This window comes from Antechinus flavipes, chromosome 5, assembly GCF_016432865.1.
Source record: "Antechinus flavipes isolate AdamAnt ecotype Samford, QLD, Australia chromosome 5, AdamAnt_v2, whole genome shotgun sequence".
Lineage (NCBI taxonomy): Eukaryota > Metazoa > Chordata > Mammalia > Dasyuromorphia > Dasyuridae > Antechinus > Antechinus flavipes.
The window spans coordinates 70,229,227-70,249,627 of record NC_067402.1 but is presented as its reverse complement, the minus strand read 5'-3'; the positions used below and the strand labels follow the sequence as shown (position 1 = coordinate 70,249,627).

Genomic DNA, 20,401 nt, shown 5'->3' with positions numbered 1-20,401 from the left:
AAGCATGCACACATAGTTTAGAGTAGGGTCTAAGCTTTTTTAAAAGGTCATAATCTTTCTTCACCTTTTTATAAATTTATTTGAAAAGGATTTTGGTGTTTTAGTGCACTCAGATTTAACTGTTTTGTGGCAATCTAAAAAATCTGTGAGATCTTACGTTGTAGGATATTAGAATGTGACCAAGATTGCCAGTTCTAAAACACTGTATACAATACTGAGCACTTTATTTTAGCAAGAATGATGATGCATTGGAAAGTGTTTAGAAGAGGACAACCAGTATATTGAAGAGCCTTATAATGTTTAGTTGGAGGCACTGGGGATATTTAAACTGGAGAAGAGAAGAATTGGGGAGTATGTGGTTACTATTTTAAATTGTTTGAAAGGCTATCAAATAGAAAAAGGATTTTATTTGTTCTTCTTGACCCCAGAGGACTGAACTAAGATCAAGGGTTAAAAATTGCGTACCCCCCCCCCCCCCCCAAAAAAAAAGGCAGATTTGTACTGATATAAGAAGAAATCTAATGATATGTGGAACTATTGCAAAGTAGAATGGGCTTCTTTGGAAAATTGAGAGATCTCTTTCATTTGAGGTCATACAGGCTAAGTATCCCGATTTTAGGAACATTATAAAAGAGTATTCTTTCTTAGATGTGATTTGGATGGGTCAGTCTCTCAGGTCCCTTCTAACTGAAATTCCATGGCCTCTCATTTTGAGATAAATGAAAACACAAATGTAACTATAGTGGAAAGGAAATTGGATATAGTGGTAGAAGATCTGGCTTTACTACTTCTTGCCCCTTAAGTTATTTTACCAATCTGACTTAGTTTCTCTTTATAGAATAAAAATGATGATTCTTGCATTCTGAGGATCTAGTAGAATAATAAATACAAAACACTTAGTATTGATAATAATAACACATCTGTGTGGCGTTTTAAGGTTTGTAAAGTACTTTATACATATTCTCATTTTTCTCACTCTTGTGAAGTTGATGCTATGATCATCCTCATTTTATAAATGGTGAACTAAGTCTTTGAGAGATTGTGTGACTACCCAAAGTCACATAGTTCATATGTATATGAGCTTGTATTTACATTCAGGTTTTACTAACTTCAGGTCAGTACTTTCTCTTCCCTGCCAAACCACCTTTCCTAACTTAGAGTAGCATATGAGACTTATTTTCTTAGTTTCTAATTGTTTTCACATTTCCTCCCCAATTTCTATTAGAATCCTTATACTTGTTTTTCTAGAGTATCAAGTTTTCTTCCACAACTGTTTGAGTTCTTCAAAGACAGGGTCTGTAATTGCCTTCTCTAATACTTGTCTTTGGTATGTAATATATTGATTGCTACAATAAATGTTTAATTATAAGCATAATATTTCTATTATAGATATAATATTACCATCTAACTGCCTCTTAAATATATGTGTTCATTAACCCATCAAAACATAATAAAAAAGTGACTTTGATTCTATGGACCCTAGATCTTAGTTTCATATGTCAAATCTGTTCTAAATATTTGAATGAAATAAAATGTTTACTAAAGATGAAAACTCATCTGATTGCATTTTTAAACTAAAAATAATTTCCCCCTGAACTGAGTGTGGACTACAACAGCATTTTCACTCTTTCTGTTGTTGTTGTTTGCTTGCATTTTTGTTTTTCTTCTCAGGTTTATTTTTTCTTTCTAGATCAGTTTTTTCTTGTGCAGCAAGATAACTATGGATATATATATATATATATATATATATATATATATATAATATATATATATATTATACACACACACACACACACACACATACATATATTGGATTTAACATATATTTTAACATGTATTGAAATACCTGCCATCTAGGGGAGGGGTTGGGAGGAAGAAGGGGAAAATTTGGAATAGAAAGTTTTGCAAGGGACAGTGTTAAAAAATTACCTATGCATATGTTTTGTAAATAATTATTAATTAAAAAAAAGAAAAGAAAAGAAAATCATTTGCCCCAAGACTCAGATTTTAAATCAGAGATATGTGGAAATACCACTTTTTAAATGGGTCTACTTATCTATGGTTTAGGAAGATTAATAACTGAATAGTGGATGAACTAGAGTGGAGACTGAGGTGGTACACCTAAATACACCTAATTCATAGGAGGATAAGATTAGGTTGTTGACTTATTACTCCTTTAACCAAAATTTCAGAAGGGATAGTTTTATCCTTTTTGTTTACAAAGTAAACATCCCAATTTCCCTTATAATCCAGAGGCTAATTGAAGTAGTTATTTACAAAACTTAATATTGGCCATTATTAATATGTGAATGCAGTTCTTTTTTTGCAAAAAAAGCACTGAGGAATATCTAAACTGTAGTCATTAATACTCATTTCTCTTTTCCTAGGAACCCAGACTATTCAAGCAATTGAATGTTATATTTTTTATTGTTATTTTGCAAATTTAGGTAACTGTTCTTAACAGAGATTTTTCTTAGCAAAAGAAACCTAGACAACAGATCAGATTTAGTATAGTCACAGGATGAAACATGTTCCTAACTAGTCAGAGAGATCATGAGTACAGATTGAAATATATACACACAAGTATATATGTATTTTGGACATAGATAATGTGGTAATTTATTTTTCTTGACTATATTTATAACACATTTGGATTTTCTTGTTATCCCATTGATAAGGAGAAGGTGAGAGAGAGAGAATGCAGACTAGAAAATAAAATAAAATTGAATGAAAAAGAGTAGTCTTTTTTTTGCTGCTTGTTATTATGTGGAATTGGGGGAAGAAGCAAACATTTCTGTCCCTCTTCAGATAAGCTGCAAAACAAAGGCTGTTGGAATTTCTACTGCAGCTTTGTTAGTGTCCTTAAGCCTCAAAATTGAGCTGAAAGGATGTCAGAATATGAAAGATATCCTTTGCAAATTAACTGTCTTCTAGTCTCTGCCATATGTAGAATCTTTGCCCTAATGATACTTTTCTGAATACTCTTCATAAATTTCAGAATCTAGTGAAGAGAAAAATGTCTCAGTATATCAGTTCAAATTGAATTTGTGCTAATCATTGAATAATTGGATGAATCCTTATCCTTTGTATATAAGGGGTAAGAACATCTAATATAAATGGTTAGTCAAATATTGGGGCCACCCTACTCTTTTGATTCTTCTCCTATCTTAACATAGAAAATATTTTAGGTGACAGAAAAATTATATGATTACACAGACTACTTCAATATGCTTTATATAAAATATGTGTGTACTTTTAAACTTATTTTTTAGAGGTAAACTAATCTTTCCATATTTAGTAGTGAACAAAAATATTAGTGCTCTTAACTTTCTTTTAAATTTTCATTAAATTTCATATTTCACTTTTAGGCTGATTTCTTTTAGGATAAAACTTGTCTTTTTTTCTGCTCTGAAGCTATAGTCTAAGAGAATTATTACCAATATATGAGGACTTGTGTTATTATTCATCACATTTATACAGACCAATTGTAATTTTTAATTGCTTAAAGTGGCAATGAATGAGCACAATTCAATAACCTATATAGCTTATCTGAATTATAATTATTTGTGACTGATGCTTGTTCTAATGACAGTGGTTATTTCTGAATTTGTCATAGTCTGTCTGCTACTTTTTTTTTTTCCTAATTTTTGTGATATCCAATTAGATTGTCTGAAGTGTAATTGGCAAACTTTATATGTAAAAATTTACCTTAGAGGTACTATTTAGATATCTTGGTGATTTATCACATGACCAACCCAATGTAGCCAAGTTACAATGAATTTTATTTTGCTGCCTTTGTACTTATCACTAAAGCATTTTTATTAGGGACTTTGGCTTTTGGCTGAATGTTAAGAAATTGAATGTTGAGAAATTATGACTTTCTTAATCAAATATTTGTAATGACCATTGTGGCTAAGGATTAGTTCTTGCAGCTTTTCATTCCAGATTTATTTCCTTTTGTTGAAAACTATATTCTTTATTTTTGTAGTTCATCAATACCTGTTTTCTATATACTAGAAATTTAATAAATGCTTATTGAATTAATGTTTTTCTTTGAATAGATTTTTTTTTTCATTTGGGTGAAGTATTATTTGTTTAAAGAAATTTTTATGTAAAGAAATATCTCTAAAATTGGGTTACTTTGGATTTTTCTATAATTTAGAGGAAGTGGTATAATGAATAGTGTTGGATCTGGATTGAGGAAGACCTAGTTCAAATCTAGCCTCAGACATTTACTAGCTATGTATCCTGGGTAAGTCACTTAACCATTGTTTGCCATAGTTTCCTTACCTGTAAAGTAGGATAATAATAGCACTTACTTCCCAAGGTTATTTCAAGGATTAAGTGAGATTATATTATAAAGCAGTTAGCACATTACTTGGCACATAATAAGTACTTAATAAAAGCTTATTCCTTATAATTATAATGTATTGTACAAGGAACACATAAAATTAGTGATTTTCTACATTAAAATATGATATTAATGTAGCCTCGATTGAGCCAAGTATATAAATGTTATTTTCATTATTAATGTCCAGTGTTTATAATGCTGGTCCCAGTCTTACACAATTTTGACTTGGTTAATTCTTTCTTAGGAGACTGAAAGACAATATAACATAGTAGAAAGAATATCGAGCGTGGAGTTATGAAAGCCCTGTATTTGAATCCTGCCTGTAGGATAGAACCATCACTGGTTCTGTGACTCTGGACTAATCAATTAATAGTCTTTTTCAGCATCACTTTCCCCCTCTTTAGAGTGAGAATAATATACTAATAGTGAACAGTTAATAAGGTTGTGCGGATCAAATGAGGTAATATATAAAAATTGTTTTGAAAACTTTAAAATAAGGCTGTTTAAATGTAAGTTTTTATCAATAATAATAACTTTTATTCCTTTTGGTAAATGAGGAAACTAAGACATAAAGTAATAAGAGGACTTCCTTTTTGGAAAAAGACATTATAATAATTATCAACACAGTATTTATCTTCCCTTTGGCTTGTTTTTGTAAACAAGGCAGCCATTTTTGAGGAGATGTGTAGATAGAAAAAGTGAAATAGTAAATTTCTACTTACTCAACATCAATTTATACAAGTTTGGGGATTTTCCACCAAAGTTTTCCTCCAGTGTTTAATCATGGTGTGGAGGTGACTTATTCTCAAAGATTGTGCCAGCAGAGTACAAACTGGCACATCTTCTTAAGCTGAAAAAGTTGTAAGTTATGAATAAAATATTTTCCTAAGAGGAAAAAAAATGGAAATAAAGTATTCAAGTATGGGCCTGGTGTTATATCTGGAAGCTGAGGATGAGCCTTGCCACATTGGGAGAGATATGACTAGGTTAGCTGTGGTCTGAGATCTATCTGTTTCTCTTCACTGCTCAAGAAGATTCCGTCTTCTTTCACTTTTAAAATGCTTTTTTTTTTTTTTTTTTTTTTTCAGTTGGCCATTTAAGACTTTGAATAGTTCTGGCTCCAACTGATCTTTGTGTGCTTGTACTGTGCTACTTTACATGCGTATTCTCTTCCCTTCACAGTGATTTTTTGCTCTTTTTTTTAGGGATACAAATGCCAAAATGAGATAGTCTCTGTCCTCAAGGACTTTTTATTCCGTTTAGTGTAATACATTCACAGCTAAATGACAATTCATCTTCAATTGCTGTGTCTTTGCACAACTTGTCTTCCATGCCTGTAATGTTCTTGTTTTCTAAAAATGTTTTTTTTTCCCTTCAAAACTGAATTAAAAGAGAAGTCCTTGAGGGATCCTGTCCTGATCTCTCAGGTGATACCACCCATACATCTCTACCTTCCCACATACATACTATGTAGGAAATTAATGTACATTGATCCTGTATGTACTTTATATTTCTTTTTCTCTATATAAATTTCTCCACAAGGGCAAGTACTGTTTTACTTCTGTCTTTGTGTCCCCAGAGCCTAGTACAGTGCCTTACTATCTTAAACTCTTAGTCAATGCTTGTTGAATGAATCCTGAATTGAAGACCTTATGCTAAATTTTAGAAGGGTTACTATCTTCATAGATAAAGTAGTCCCTGAAAGATAAATATTTGGGAATGTTTATAAGGATGTTTTATTTAATATATGTTTATCCAATTTAACAAGCTCTATTTGAAGCATGAACCATCTTTAATTGAAAAAGCTTCAGAGCCTTCTTAGAATCAAACATATATTATCTCAAGTTATATGACATACCCTCTGTAGTTAGTGAAATAAGCAGTATTTGTAGTTGTTTCTAACTCTGTTGTAGGTCTTGGGATACAAATGCCAAAACAAGTTAGTCCCTGTCCTCAAGGACCTTACATTTAGGGTGATATATTCATAGATAAATACAGAATATATGAATGTGTGTATGTACATATATGTATATATACACAAATTATTTGGAAGGGGGAAGATTGACTTTAATAGTTGAAAGAATTAAAAAGTTTTCTCAATAATTAACTGATGGAGTTGTACTAGATAATCTGTAAAATTCTTTCCTATCTATAAGTTTGTGAGAAAACACCATTATAGTTGCAGTTAAAAATTCTTTGGTAATCTTAGAGCAGTTTTGGTTAAATGATGAAGTCAGAAACCAGATTGTATAGAATTAAGAAGAAAATGAAAAGTAGACGCATTTATTTTAGATGACCCTGATGGAGCTTTCAGTTGGCTACTCCTTCATGGTAAGCATTTTGGAATTCTGTAAGGAAAGTAACAAATGTTCATACCTTTGATCTAGAGATTTCACTGTTAGGCATACATCCCAATTAGGTCACTTAAAAATAAAGATAAGCAGTATAAACCAGGGCTTCTTAAATTTTTTTCATTCACAACCCCTTTTTGTCCAAGAAATTTTTACATGACCCTGATATATAGTTATACAAATCAAACATTTACTGATAATAAATCATAATATCACTCCCCCACATTAAGTTATGCAATCCCATATGGGATTGTGACCCACAATTTAAGAAACTTTGGTATTTACAACAAAATGTTTATTGCAGTACTTGTAATAGCAAAAAACTGGAAACAGCAGATGCCCATTGATTTTAGAGAAACAAATAAATGGTAGTTAGGAAGACAAAATCAATAAAAATGGCTGAACTAGCCCAATTACAGAGGGAAAATCCTTGTTGAAAGAGACGTCTTAATACATTGAGAAATTCTTTTGTAATGTGTCTCAGGGATGGGAAGATGTCCCCTAAATTTAAAAAAAAAAAAGAAAAAGAAAAAGAAAGAAAGAAAAAGAAAAATGTGATTAGGAATATCTCATATGCTTAATTTTTCATTTCTTTCAAAGAGAACAATCTTTCTATCCATCCTTACACCTTTATGTTCTTATCCTCTGTCACCTTCAAATGACTTTAGCATTACATGCACATTCCCCAGCTTTGCATTTAAAACCAAGGAGATACTTCTAAAGCATAGGTTGGAGTATGTTCATTCCCTCTCCTCTTTTTAAGCAACTCCAGTGACTTCCTGTTGTCTTGAGGATCAAACTTAAAGTCTTCTGGCATCTAAAATTCTTCATAAGTTGGCCTTCCACTTTTTCAGGCTCAAGATCTTTGTCCCTTTGGGTGTCTGTTACATTGCAGCCACCCTGGCACACTTGCTGAGGCTTGCATGCAGCATTTCTTCTCTAATCCCCCTGCTTTTGTGCTAATTGCCTTCTGTACTTGGCATGCTCTACTTCCTCAATTCCTTTCTTCATTTTCTTGACTTCAATCAAAACTTGGCTCAAATTCTTCTGTAATGGTCTTTCTATCTATTAGGTCTTACATTCTGAAATTATCTCCCATAATTTGTATGGATGAAGTTATTTCCATATCCATGGACTGTTTTTGCTTTTCTTTGTATCTCAGGAACGGAGCATAGTGTCTAGTGTATAGTAAACAGTACATGCTTGTTGACTTGTGATATGTTGACATATGATGTATACATGTGTTGAGGGTATGTTTAATAAAGATTTGAGAGTATAACAGAAACCATGTCCTACAGGTGCACACACAGTCACACAGCTGGCTAAAAGATACAAAGAATACAAGGTCCTGCTTTATTTATTTATTTTTTATTGATTGTCTCTCCACATTGACTTGGTTAAGTAAAAGCCTTGGTTAAGTAGCCTTGAAACCTTCCTAAGGTAGCGTCCTTTTTGCATGTGTTAAGTTCACTCAAGATCACCTGATAAATGCAATCAGAGATAACTCCATTTATTGGTGCTTTGATTACTACCATCAAGCAAAGCACAGAAAAGGAATATAAGCTTACCAACATTGATTGCCATTGTCATGGAGGATGCCCTAAACATAAGTCAAATACAAGAATTCCTGATAGGTTGTGAGCTTCTCCAAATCTTCATTCATGTTGCCAGAATACTTTGTATTGAGTTAGTTAATTCCTGAAATATTCAAGAGCCTTTCTAGTGACAAACAATTTTTCATAAGATATTGTCTTAAATAAGCCATCCAACCCATATAGCAAAAATATATGCAATCATTTGAATTGAGCATTTGATAGAACTTGTGTCATATTTTTATGGATATATTTTATTTTTATTGGTAATTCTGTTTTCATATTACTTTCATTTTAGAATATCTCGTTTCTATTCCCACTGTGCCATTTCATGTAAACAAAGATTTTAAAAGATTTTTTAAAATCAGTAAAACCACCATGCATCAGCTGTGTCTGATATTTTCATTCTTCTTTTCTTGTAGTTGTCTTTCACATTTGTAGTGAAGGAAGATGCATTTTCTCAACTCTTCTTTAGGACCAGATTTGATCAATGTAATTATATAGGATTATATTTGTTGTATTTTTTTCTGTATATATTATTTTAGTTATTGTGTAGATTTTTTCCCTGATTCTGCCTATTTCGTTCTATAAGTTCTTATATTATTCCCATGTCTGAATTCTTCTGATTAATTTCTTATAGTTTTGTAATATTCACATGAGTTTGCAATATTTGTAAAATTCACATGAGTGTATTTTAAATTGGATAGATTCTTCTATTCCTTTTAGGACATCTTATTAAAAGAATAAATGTTAGCTTTTTGAAAGAAGAGGAAGCACAAGCATGATAATTTTGAAAGTATATATAGAAAAACTGCACATGTTTAACATATATTGGATTACTTGCCATCTAGGGGTGGGGAGGGAAGAGAGGGAAAAAACTTTTGGAACACAGGGTCTTATAAGAGTGAATGTTGAAAACTGTATGTTTTAAAAATAAAAAGCTTAAAAAAAAAAAAAAAAGAAAAAGGACCACAGGAAAACACTAAGTAAGGAAACTTAATGTAAACCATTTTGGCATCATTAAGAAAAGATCATGCCAAACTAATGGTGTTTCTTTGTTTTGATACAGGGATTAGGAAAATACTATAGATATAATATGTATATTAAAAAAAAAAAGACTGTTAGAATCTTTCATACTATCTTCCAGATGAAGTAGAGATGTATCTAAAGTTTAAGAAAAGCTTTCCTAGTTTACAGATAATATGAAGATAAGAATAGCTCACATTTTGAATAAATCAGTGTCCCTAAAGATTAAGGACCTCTAGGACTAAATTGCATAAAATGAAATTTAATAGGGAAAAGTATCAGTTTCTACATTTGGATTTGAAAAATTAACTTCACAAATATAGGCCAGTGGAAAGAGATTGAGGGACCAATTTATTTGGAAAAGGTCTTGGGATTTTAGTGTACTGAAAACTCAGTATAAGTAAGCACTCTGATGTGTAGTACTCCTAAAACTAAAGTTGTCCTAGATTGCTACCTTAAGAATGGCTAGAATAAAGGGATTAGAATTTTTTTTTCTCTGTTCACTGTTCTAATCTGATCAGCTTTAGGTGATTGATTTTAGAGACTATTGACAACTTAACTAGATGCCCAGCAGAGAGTATTTTGGGATGATGATAGAATTGTAGAGAGAGAACTGCCACATGAGTGTTGATGAAAAGAACTTAGGATATGTTAGTTGGCAAAGAAAAAAATTTAGGGGCAACATGATTGATGTCTTCAAATATTTGAAGAGGAATTGTTTTTTTGCTTGGCTCCAGAGGGCAGAATTTGGATCAGTAGAATAGAAATTGGAGACAGTCAAATTTAGGCTTTTGTTAAGAAAATTTCTTAAACTTAAAAATTAGACCAAAAATAATTTGCTCCTCATGAGAGATTTTCATGTAAATACTGTAAGACCACCTGCTGAGGATTTTGTAAGGTAGATTATTATTTAGTTCTGGTTGGACTGGATGGCCTCTGAGGTACTGTCCAACTCTTGTATTCTGTGGTTAGCAACATTTTAAGAGGTGATTCAATGTGGGAAATGATGGATATCTTTTAAGGATTCTTTCTAAAGTTTGTTCCCTTTTTCACTCCTTCCTCCTTCTCTCCCCTCCCCTTTCCCCCCTTTCTAACAATATCCTGTACTTTCAGATTGGGCAAGACTGGGAGGAGAAACAAAAATAAGTGTGCATGAATATACACCTTTGAGTACTATGTGTTTATCCTGTTTTCTTATGTTGATTTAGATAGATTACATTTCCTTGGTGAATTTTCAGTTTATTTTATTCTTCTAGCATGGATTTGAACACTATATTCCCATTGCTTGCATTTAATTCCATTGAAACTAAGATAATTGATTCTAGTTCTCTATTTGCAGTATTACTTGTTTACAGTGATTGATATTTGATTACTTAAAGATAAGGTGAAATCCTATCAACATGCTAGCTGGAAATGATTTCTTTTTTACTGAATTCTCTGTAGCTCTCCTAATGGAACTCTAATAGTACTAATTACTCAGTACCTTGTAGTATGGTTGTCAGTATACATGTCTTATCATTACTATATTGCTGTCTCCTTTAGGGCATCCTATTGTCTTATTAATTTTTTGTGTCACTCTTGCTGAATGAATCGTCTAAAAGATTCCTTTTAGTAAGCTTGGCTAATGTGTTTTATATTTTTCAGTGAGAATCATGCCTAAGTAGCAAAGGATCAATTTTTCTTCTATAAGTGAAAAAGTTAAATATAAATCTACTATGTTTATTATACATTAATAATATTATAATTAATGGTGTGCATTATATTTATTGTATGTGTGAATAGTAAAATAAAAAATTAACTTTAAAAAAAAGTATTTATAATTAATGAATATGAAAAACCTTGACGATGGATTTAGAGACATCTATGCTTTATGTGTGGCCTATCCTGAACCTCTTGGTGAAAGACTTTACACAGAGACGAAAATTTTTTTGGAAAATCACGTACGCCATTTGCACAAGGTAATTAAGTAGCATGTTGGTGATATAAGTATATTTTGAAACTATTTTCTAGATTAAAGTTTTTTAGTACAACTTGAATGGCCAGTAATTGACAACTATTTTTAAAATAAAATATATTGTTGGGAAGTAAGTTGTTTGAAGAATGAAATTAACTTATTAAATGGAAAATTACAATATTAGTAGCCAAGGCTAGAGGTGTTTTTCTTAATGACTATGTAATGCAAAATTTAATTTTAAAAAGTGTTCAGCACCTACATTTTCTAAAGGCAGGGTGGTGTAGTAAAGATATCACTGGGCTTAAAATCAGGAGACTTGGGGTTATCTCCTGGTTCTGATAGTTATTAGATTCATGATTCTAGGTAAGACACTTAACTTTCAGAATCTAAATTTCCTTAGCTGCAAAATAATGATAACATATGTACTTACTACTACTACATTGAGTTATCGTGAATAAACACCTTAAGAATCTGAAAAGCGTTACACAAATGTGAGCAGTTGTTATCCTGCCTTTTAAAAATTATGAACTTTTGCATTTCTTTTGTGTAGCTTTTTTTCTGTTTACAGTTCCTTTTTGGGTTAAAAGAAATAGCAAAAAAGATATCTTGAGTAATTGATTGTGGGGAAATAGCAATGAGAACCTTCTCTTCTCTGGCCAACTTTTTAGCTAATGGCCAGCATACACCAGTCTGTGTGGTAAATCTTAAACTCTTTGTTATGTGTTTTAACTCCAAAATAGATTGACTGAATAAAAATATTTATTTAACTGTGAACTAAAATTTGTTTTGAGTATCTGACACTTTTTGACTCCTTGTTCTCACTTCTGTTTTTTGGTGATTCTTAAATAGTCAGCCACTGCTTGTCTCCCCTAAAACTTTTTCTGGCAGTATCTGGTTAGTTCCTTTGATGAGAACATGGTTTGAATGCAGCTAGATACCCCTGGTCACTGTAGATGAGAAGGGTTGAAATCTTTCATCTCTAAGAGAAAAAAAATCATTTTGCTTTTGAATACTATTTGTAAATTATTTCTATTAAACCTGACCCTCAAGTGGTTTGAGTTAAAAATTATGTTAAAAATTTTAAAGTTCTCCAATGTATTTATCCAATACAATGATGTATTATCCAATGATAATACAGATTATCTCTGTATAATTTATTAAAAAATTTATGAAGAATAATAAATCCATACTGTAGCAATAATAAACTTGGATAATAAGCAAGTATATTTTATTGCTATAGTTTTACAAATAGAAATGAGGAAATTTGACAAAAGATATTATTTTTATGATGAATAAAGATTTATTTTGTGATGCTACTTTATATGTAGGTTATAATTTAAGGCTATTTATTCTAAGATTATTTTTTATACATGTAGAAGTATGTTATCAACTATGGTAAGATTATAAAAGCAAGAAGTTCATTCCTTTTTTAAAAGGAAAAAAAAGTATTTTTAATTCATCAGTATTAACAAGCATATATTAAGCATATACTGTGTTCCAGATATTATGTTTGTTGTGAATCCGTGAAATATTTTGGGTTCTAGAACTCAGATGAATTAGTAGAATGGTCTGAAATAGAGACTGAATTTAGTTGAAATTTAAAAATTTTGGAGTAGCCTTTGTTGTCTTAACTGACTCCTTAGTTTTTACTTACAGTGACTTTAAGAAAATGACAAGCCAAGAGAGAAAAGGGTCAGTCTGGGTAACTAACTTGTGATTAATAGAATTAGCTATCAATGATATTGACTTATTCTCAAATTTTTATGTATACAGAAATGTAAAATGTTAAAAAGTATGCACTGGTGCTTTAATATTTCTGTTAGAGGATTCTAGTTCCTCTCTCCCATTCCAGCCTTCCTTTACCATGATTATCAGTTTATTTTTCACTTTCTGGAAAGGAGGTATTAAATAAATATAAAGAAACTTCACTTATTTTTTAATTTTAAATTTTAGCTGATTATTATTCCTAATTATAAATAATTTTTATATGAGATACAGTTAACTTTCAGGAAGATCTATATATGTAGGTTGATCAAAAATGAGCAAATTTTTACCGTTTATCCTTTTTTCTATTTTTAAAAAATAGAAATCCTAGATGAGGGACAACATTGTCTCATTATTAAACTATTTGGGATTTATTCAATTCAATTTCTTTAACACGTTTCACTAATTTTTGAGGTGTTTTTTTTTTGCATATTTGTAAAGAAGTCTAGTGAAATGAGTATTTTACACAATAATTTGGAGATACTATAGTAATAAAATGATTTTTAAAAATACTATTAAACAAGAATAGTTACTTAAAAAAAGAAGTAAGCCATATATATAAAGGAAGAAGGCCTAAACTGTGAGTCAGAAGCCTGGGATTCTGGTTCCCTTGTTATAACTTATTTGTCACATGATCTTAGATTAGTTACTTCATCTCTCTAGAACCCATTTCTTAACACCACAATGCCCGGGGTAGTGATGCTTTCATTGCCTTTTCACAGGGTGATTATAAATATCAAATATAGAAGTGAACTCTATTCAAATGCAAAGTAGAACTTATATGAAAATATTCTTTTATTTGTAAAGTGACTTCTTTTTTTCTTTTAGAGAGTTCTGGAGTCTGAAGAACAAGTATTGGTTATGTATCATAGGTATTGGGAAGAATATAGCAAAGGGGCAGACTATATGGACTGTTTATACAGGTAAATATATTTTTAAACTGTGAGCCCAGAAACTATTGCACACATTCATATCCTTAAGATGATGGTTTACTTCACTTGGTACTATTTCCTGATGATACAGATTGCTTTCGAAGAGTATAAGAATTACCTTTCACTCGGGTCCATTCTGCTTGCCAACAAGTTTTATGGCTTGGTGTTAGATTTTGTAAGGGGAAACTCATCTGTGAGTAGAGAAGAAAACCTGGCAAACTGGGTTAGGTGGCATGTCTGGGCTCATACAGGTAGTGTCTGAGGCCAGATTTGAACTCCAGGAGTTGTCTTCCTGACTCCAGCCCTAGTGTTCTGTCCACTGCACCACCTAGCTATTAACTTCAGTAAAAGTCTACGCTACCTCTGTTTGTAACGTAGTATAGGACCACTGATCGAAGACCCCAAATAGGCTTAAGTCACTATTTGTATTACAGATATATTTGAACCTTATGTAAAATGACTTGTTAAATAGTTTTGGAAAAGCACCAAATCTCTAAACTTATTTTTCCTTTTACATTAAGCCATTTATAACATTTAAAAAGTCAAAATATCTCAAACATAAATTCATAGTTTAAGAATAATACATAGTTTTGGGTGATTTAATTTTGCCGTTACCATGTACAATGGCCTATGATGAATTGAAATTCAAATTAACCTCTGAAGAGGAAAACCTTCTCTAGCAATTAAAGAAAATCATTTAAAATGGATTTTTGAAAGTACATTGTACTTACAAATATTTGTGAAGCCACTGTAATAAAGTTAAATTTTATCTGATAAAATGCTAAGTGCTAGGGATCTAGTAGTTAAAAGTGACACAATCTGTTATGAAAGAGCTTATGCGTTTATTTGTTTTTGTGAGGCAATTCCAGGGTCACACAGCTAGGAAGTGTTAAGTGTCTGAAGCCACATTTGAACTCAGGTCCTCCTGACTTCAGGGCTAGTGTGCTATCCACTGAGCCACCTAGCTGCTCCAGTTATCTTTTCTTTTTTCCTTCTCCTTCCTTTTTCTCCTTTCTCCTCCTCTTCCTTTTTTTTTTTTTTTGCTGAGGCAATTGGGGTTAAGTGACTTGCCCAGGGTCACACAGCTAGGAAGTGTTAAGTGTCTGAGGTCAGATTGAACTCAGATCCTCCCGACTTCAGGGCTGGTGCTCTATCCACTGTGCTACCCAGCTGCCACCTAGTTTTAAAAGGAGAAATATGCCATATGCAGAATCATGACAGAAAGTTTTATGTTATAAAGGTGAAGACAAAGTAGTCAAAGTCTATTTGAGATGAGAGGTACTTCTTAGAATTGAGAAATTCAGAGAAGACTTGAGAGAAGTGTCATCCTTGAGAACCTTTAAGGGCATTTTAGGAAATGAGGAAGAAGTGTTTTTCACCAAAACATATAACTTGTGGTTATGCTTAGAGGGACAAAATTTGGTGTCATCTGTGGGAAACATAAAGAAATTCATTTTGTCTGGTATATTATGGAGTATTATGAAAATAGGCAGGAAAAGTTGACTATCCCATGACACAAAAGCCATTGTCCTAGCACCATTTAGAGAGAGGGGTGTAATGTCATGTATTTGTGAATTAGTGAAACATAATCTCTGAAGCAGCAGAATTACAGGTGATTCACAAGAAAATTAAGTGCTGCACTATGGGCATAATTAGTTATAACTTGAATTATCCTTTCCTTGATTGATTATTCACTCTTTTTAAATAAGAAAACTATTTAGGCCAACACTATCCATCTCAAAAAATCCTAGTTTATATGACGTACCAACAAAGAAAGATTTGTATAATTTCATAAATTATTTTCATATTAGTGATCATATGATTGTAATTGTTTTATGTATGTGTTTTTCTTCCATCTGAGGCATTATGAGACTCAGTCAGTTATGTGTTTTATTTTTATAAAGTAATTAATTTTAGACCAAAACAAGTTAACATTGTGATTGATCATTATTTATAGTTGGGTCATTATCAGTCATTAAGTCATCTTCCATAAAAGTTGGTGTCCTAAAATCACTTTACTTCTAGGTCAAAAATTACCTAGGATAAACCTTGTTTCTAATGGATCTCTAGAAATTCTTTTTTAACAGTGAAATTTAGAGAAAAAGTATAACATCAAGAAAATTCTTTTTGTTTACTTTAAATATTTTTCATCAAGGGTTCTTTCACATTGACTTGATTCAAACACAGATTCTATCCAAATAAGTGCTTTGGGAACTTTTTGATCTTAATCTTCCCTTTTAATAATCCCATTTAACTTCTTTGGAAATTGGAGAAGGAAGTAGGCTACCAAAAACAAAGAATTCTTTCCACACAATGAGAGATTTCTAAACTAGAATAAATTATAGTGAATACTCCTAGAATTCCTTTGAGGTGACCTTCTTACATATTTTTGCCATATTTATTTTGTTTTTCCAAGGTTCCTCTTAAGTTTTGTTTTTTTGTACTCTTATTAATAAAAACATGGGATTTAGAGATTTAGAAGAAATGCTAGATAATCTAGTCAAATTCGCTAATTTAGATGAAGAAATTTAGGTCCTAAACCTGATTAAGTTGGGGAGAGCATTATCAGTGTCTTTTCAAAATGCTTTTCTCATAATTCCTTATGATAGGGAAAACTATAATCTAGAGATGTATTGCCCTTTACCCAAGTTCACCCAGCCATGTTGTCTGATTCAAAGAATAGTACTCTTTCCATTAGACCATACTGCATCTATTTTAAAATGATAAATTGATGTTTATTGGAGAAACTTGAGAACATAGTAAGAGTAGCACAATCATCATACAGATCACATTCTGAAATTGGAGAAATATTTATTAGCTTTCCTTTTGTCCTTGCCTTTGACTTTTGGTTGGTTGGAAACTATACATGAATCCTGCTGTACATTATTATTAAGCCATACTTAGAGGTTATATTATAACTGTTTTTAATGTTTTTATTTTTTTCCTTATTTAACTCCCTTTTATGGTAGTTTAATGTGGCCTATTACAATGACTGATTATATGGCCTTTCATTTTTTTGAATATGGTCAGATGATCCATGTTATGGAAAATGAATATTATCTAAAATAAATGTAATATCCCTTCCCTCAGAATATGATAACAGGAGATCTGCTAGAAGTGTAGGCAAGTTGTCCTTAGAAGAACTCTAGCCAGCTAAATATCCAGCAGAACAGAATAGTAAGCTTACTGTTCAATCAGAATGAATGTCCAAATAGGCTGCTTGTTTGAAGAATTTCTTTAGGTAGTGATATTAAAGTATAAAGAATTCATGCGTCTGATTAAATAATGCAAACAGTTTTGTGTTCTACAGCTAATTAAGCTTTCTCCCTCAAACCTTCAGCATCTTTCCATTACTTCTTTGTTCTGATCTCCCAGATAGTACCATTCATATTGTCCCTTTTTAAGTTTTTAGTTTTTGTTTTGTTACCTGATCATTCCCTTTCATATAGGCTGAGGAGCAGTTGCTATATGGAAGGATGTACATGATATTGAGATCTGGGTTTATATTCTATCTCTAAAAATTTGTCACCATGAATAACTTACTTAATCTCTAAATCTCTTTTCTCCATTTGTAAAATGGGAATAATAATACTTGTACTACCTACCTCACAGATCTGTTGTAGAATAAGCATTTTGTAGAACATAAAGTACTATATCACTATTAACTTTTGTCATTGACTAGTATTCACACGATTCTTATATCAGTAAAATTAAACCAGACAATCTGACTCATGTTTTTTCCTCCCATTCAATTTCCTCATTCCCACGTTCATATTCATTAATGTAATGCTGATCTTAGTTTATTTTTTCAGGTCGTTAATGTGTCAGTGATTAAGTTATTGCCCACTATAGTAAAGTACATTGATAAAACAAAATATTTACTAAATCTTATTTGGCCTGATTACCTGATCAACCTTCTTTAGATTCTTGAATAGAAAAACTGTTGGATTATATGGTGGATGGATTAATAGATTTTATTGTGCTAAGATATGGAGATATTTATCTCAGAGCCAGCAGGGAAAAAATGGGGTAATTACTTTTCTTTCTGTTATTCTGTTAATTCAAATATTATTATTTACTATTTTAAGAATTTCTAGTAGACTATGCTGTTACTCAAATTCATGTTCACAGTTTGATTTTTAGAGTTTTCAGTAAATAATTTGCTTTACCTATGACTTTTCTTTTTGTTTTATCTGTTGAGAATGTATTTTTCTTTCAGGTATCTCAACACACAGTTTATTAAGAAGAATAAATTGACAGAAGCTGATCTTCAGTATGGTTATGGTGGTGTAGATATGAATGAACCACTTATGGAAATAGGAGAGGTAGGTAATTTCTTAAGTAATTGTAATATGAACATGTTTATAGAGATTAGAAAACTTATTTGAATTAAACACTATTATCAGTTATTAATTTTTAAATGAAAGATTCATTAAAATCAGTATTAGAGAAATCAAATTATTTTGCAGTAACATAAAGCTATTGTGTGTATCTGTGTATTATGCGAGTAGGAAATAGATGCTTTTATTTATATGAAATGGAAATAGGTCCCAAACAAATATATTAGTGTTTCTAATTGAGAAATATAGTCAATCCTCAACTTTCCAGGAGTAACATTCCTAGAAAACAATGCTGAAATCAATAGTGTAAAAATATAAAACCTAAATGTTGATATATTGAACCTATTGGAAAGAGAGGGTTAGGTTCCCATGATGAGCAAAAACTGTAAACTTTTGCTGGAGATTACTGAAAATACACTTTTCTGCCTACAGTTCTTTCAAACAAAAATTAATTCTGATAATATGCACTGAAATAATCATAAAATGCAGTACGCAAAATAAAATTGCTAATATGCAAAACATTCTCACTAGTAATTCCTTAGAATTCTGTGACCTGTGCTAATATCTTAATTTAAAAAATGATTTCAGACAATTTTTACTTTCCATAACATAAAAATCTACAGTACCGTAAATACTATGCAGCAATAAAATTCTTAAAACTCAAACAGTTTTTAATTGCATTTTACCTTCACAGTAACACAGTAGTGTTAATGTAAGGGCATTGTACTATATACTATATTGCTGTAAACCTCTCTACTTGGGTGCTTAAACCTAAGGGAGAGATTGCTGGGATTTAGTTGTTGCTGTCAGAAGATGACATAGATTGGCAAATAATCAATTTGTTGACACCAAACTCATTGCGGACAGTGGCTACAGACACTAACACTTTTATTTTCTCACTAACCCTATCGTTGACTTTACATGCTTGGACTTAAAGTCCAAAGGATTTGCATTATACTTTGGGGGCATACTTGCAACACACAATTTGAGTTTTAAGGGCAAACAATAAAATTATGTGCAAATACATGAGGACCACTTCACTTTGCACTGGTGGAGTGATGAAAACCAGTGAAGTGACTATTCAGATACCATTTGAATGTTTCATGCTTCTCTCATTTTTTTCTTCACATAGCTAGCTGCGAATATGCACAGTTGCCAATATGAAAGTGAAAATGAGGTTATTGATAAGATTACATGAATGCTTGAAGTCATGAAAGTTAAATGTGTAGATATTAAATGTTGGCTTATATATGTGTGTTTTTGTGTAAGATATAAGCATGCATGTACATATGCCTAGAATATACACACACACATGCATAGATTTATTTGCATTTGAAAACTAGATTTACAGTGATTTTCACTTTTAATGTATATGTTGTTCTTGGCAGCTAGCATTGGATATGTGGAGAAAATTGATGGTTGAGCCACTTCAGGCAATCCTTATACGAATGCTCCTTCGAGAAATAAAAAAGTGAGTTATTTATTTTTTGCCTCTGTCTTATTTCTCTTAAGATATACAATATTGTTTTGAAGGACTTAGTTATAATAGCAAATGAATTTTTATGTAAATTGATTAGCTCTAAGCTTGATTTACTTTAATGAGAACTTTTTCTGAAGGTCAACATTATTGTAGTGAATCAAAGTACTTAATTTTTTGAAACCTTTTACCATAGACATCTTAGAATCTCAGAACTTGATAGGATTTCAAAATCCATCAAGTTATATTTATACTAAGAATCCTTTCTACATCATACCTGACAAATGGTCATTCTAATTCCATTTTGTTCTCCATGGGCCCACTATTCATGGCGGTAGGCCAGTTCCATTGGGAGCAGTTCTAATTGTTAATTTTTTTTTTATATCAAGCCTAAATCTGCCTCTGCACCTTATATCATTTCTCCTTATTTTGTCCTAATTTGCTAAGGAAAAAAAATTTGATAAGCAGTAATATTTTTTATTTACACCTTTTTCCCCTCCACAATAAACTTGTGAGGTAGTCTTACAGATGAGGAAATTGAGGTTCAGAAAGGGGAAATGACTTGCCTAGGTGCCAGGACTGTAAACTTCACAGCCAGGACTTCCTCCAGTCCC

General features: G+C 31.6%; 1 protein-coding gene across 2 annotated transcripts in view; it reads left to right on the top strand.

Annotated features, from left to right (window-relative positions):
• CUL2 (cullin 2) overlaps window positions 1-20,401 on the top strand; it is a 100,456-nt gene that overhangs the window by 19,902 nt on the left and 60,153 nt on the right. For both annotated transcript variants that reach the window (XM_052000529.1, XM_052000530.1), the window contains 4 exons: window positions 11,176-11,278; window positions 13,867-13,961; window positions 18,190-18,295; window positions 19,699-19,781. In XM_052000529.1, coding sequence (XP_051856489.1) covers window positions 11,176-11,278; window positions 13,867-13,961; window positions 18,190-18,295; window positions 19,699-19,781 — 387 coding nt within the window. The remainder of the gene's footprint in view (window positions 1-11,175; window positions 11,279-13,866; window positions 13,962-18,189; window positions 18,296-19,698; window positions 19,782-20,401) is intronic.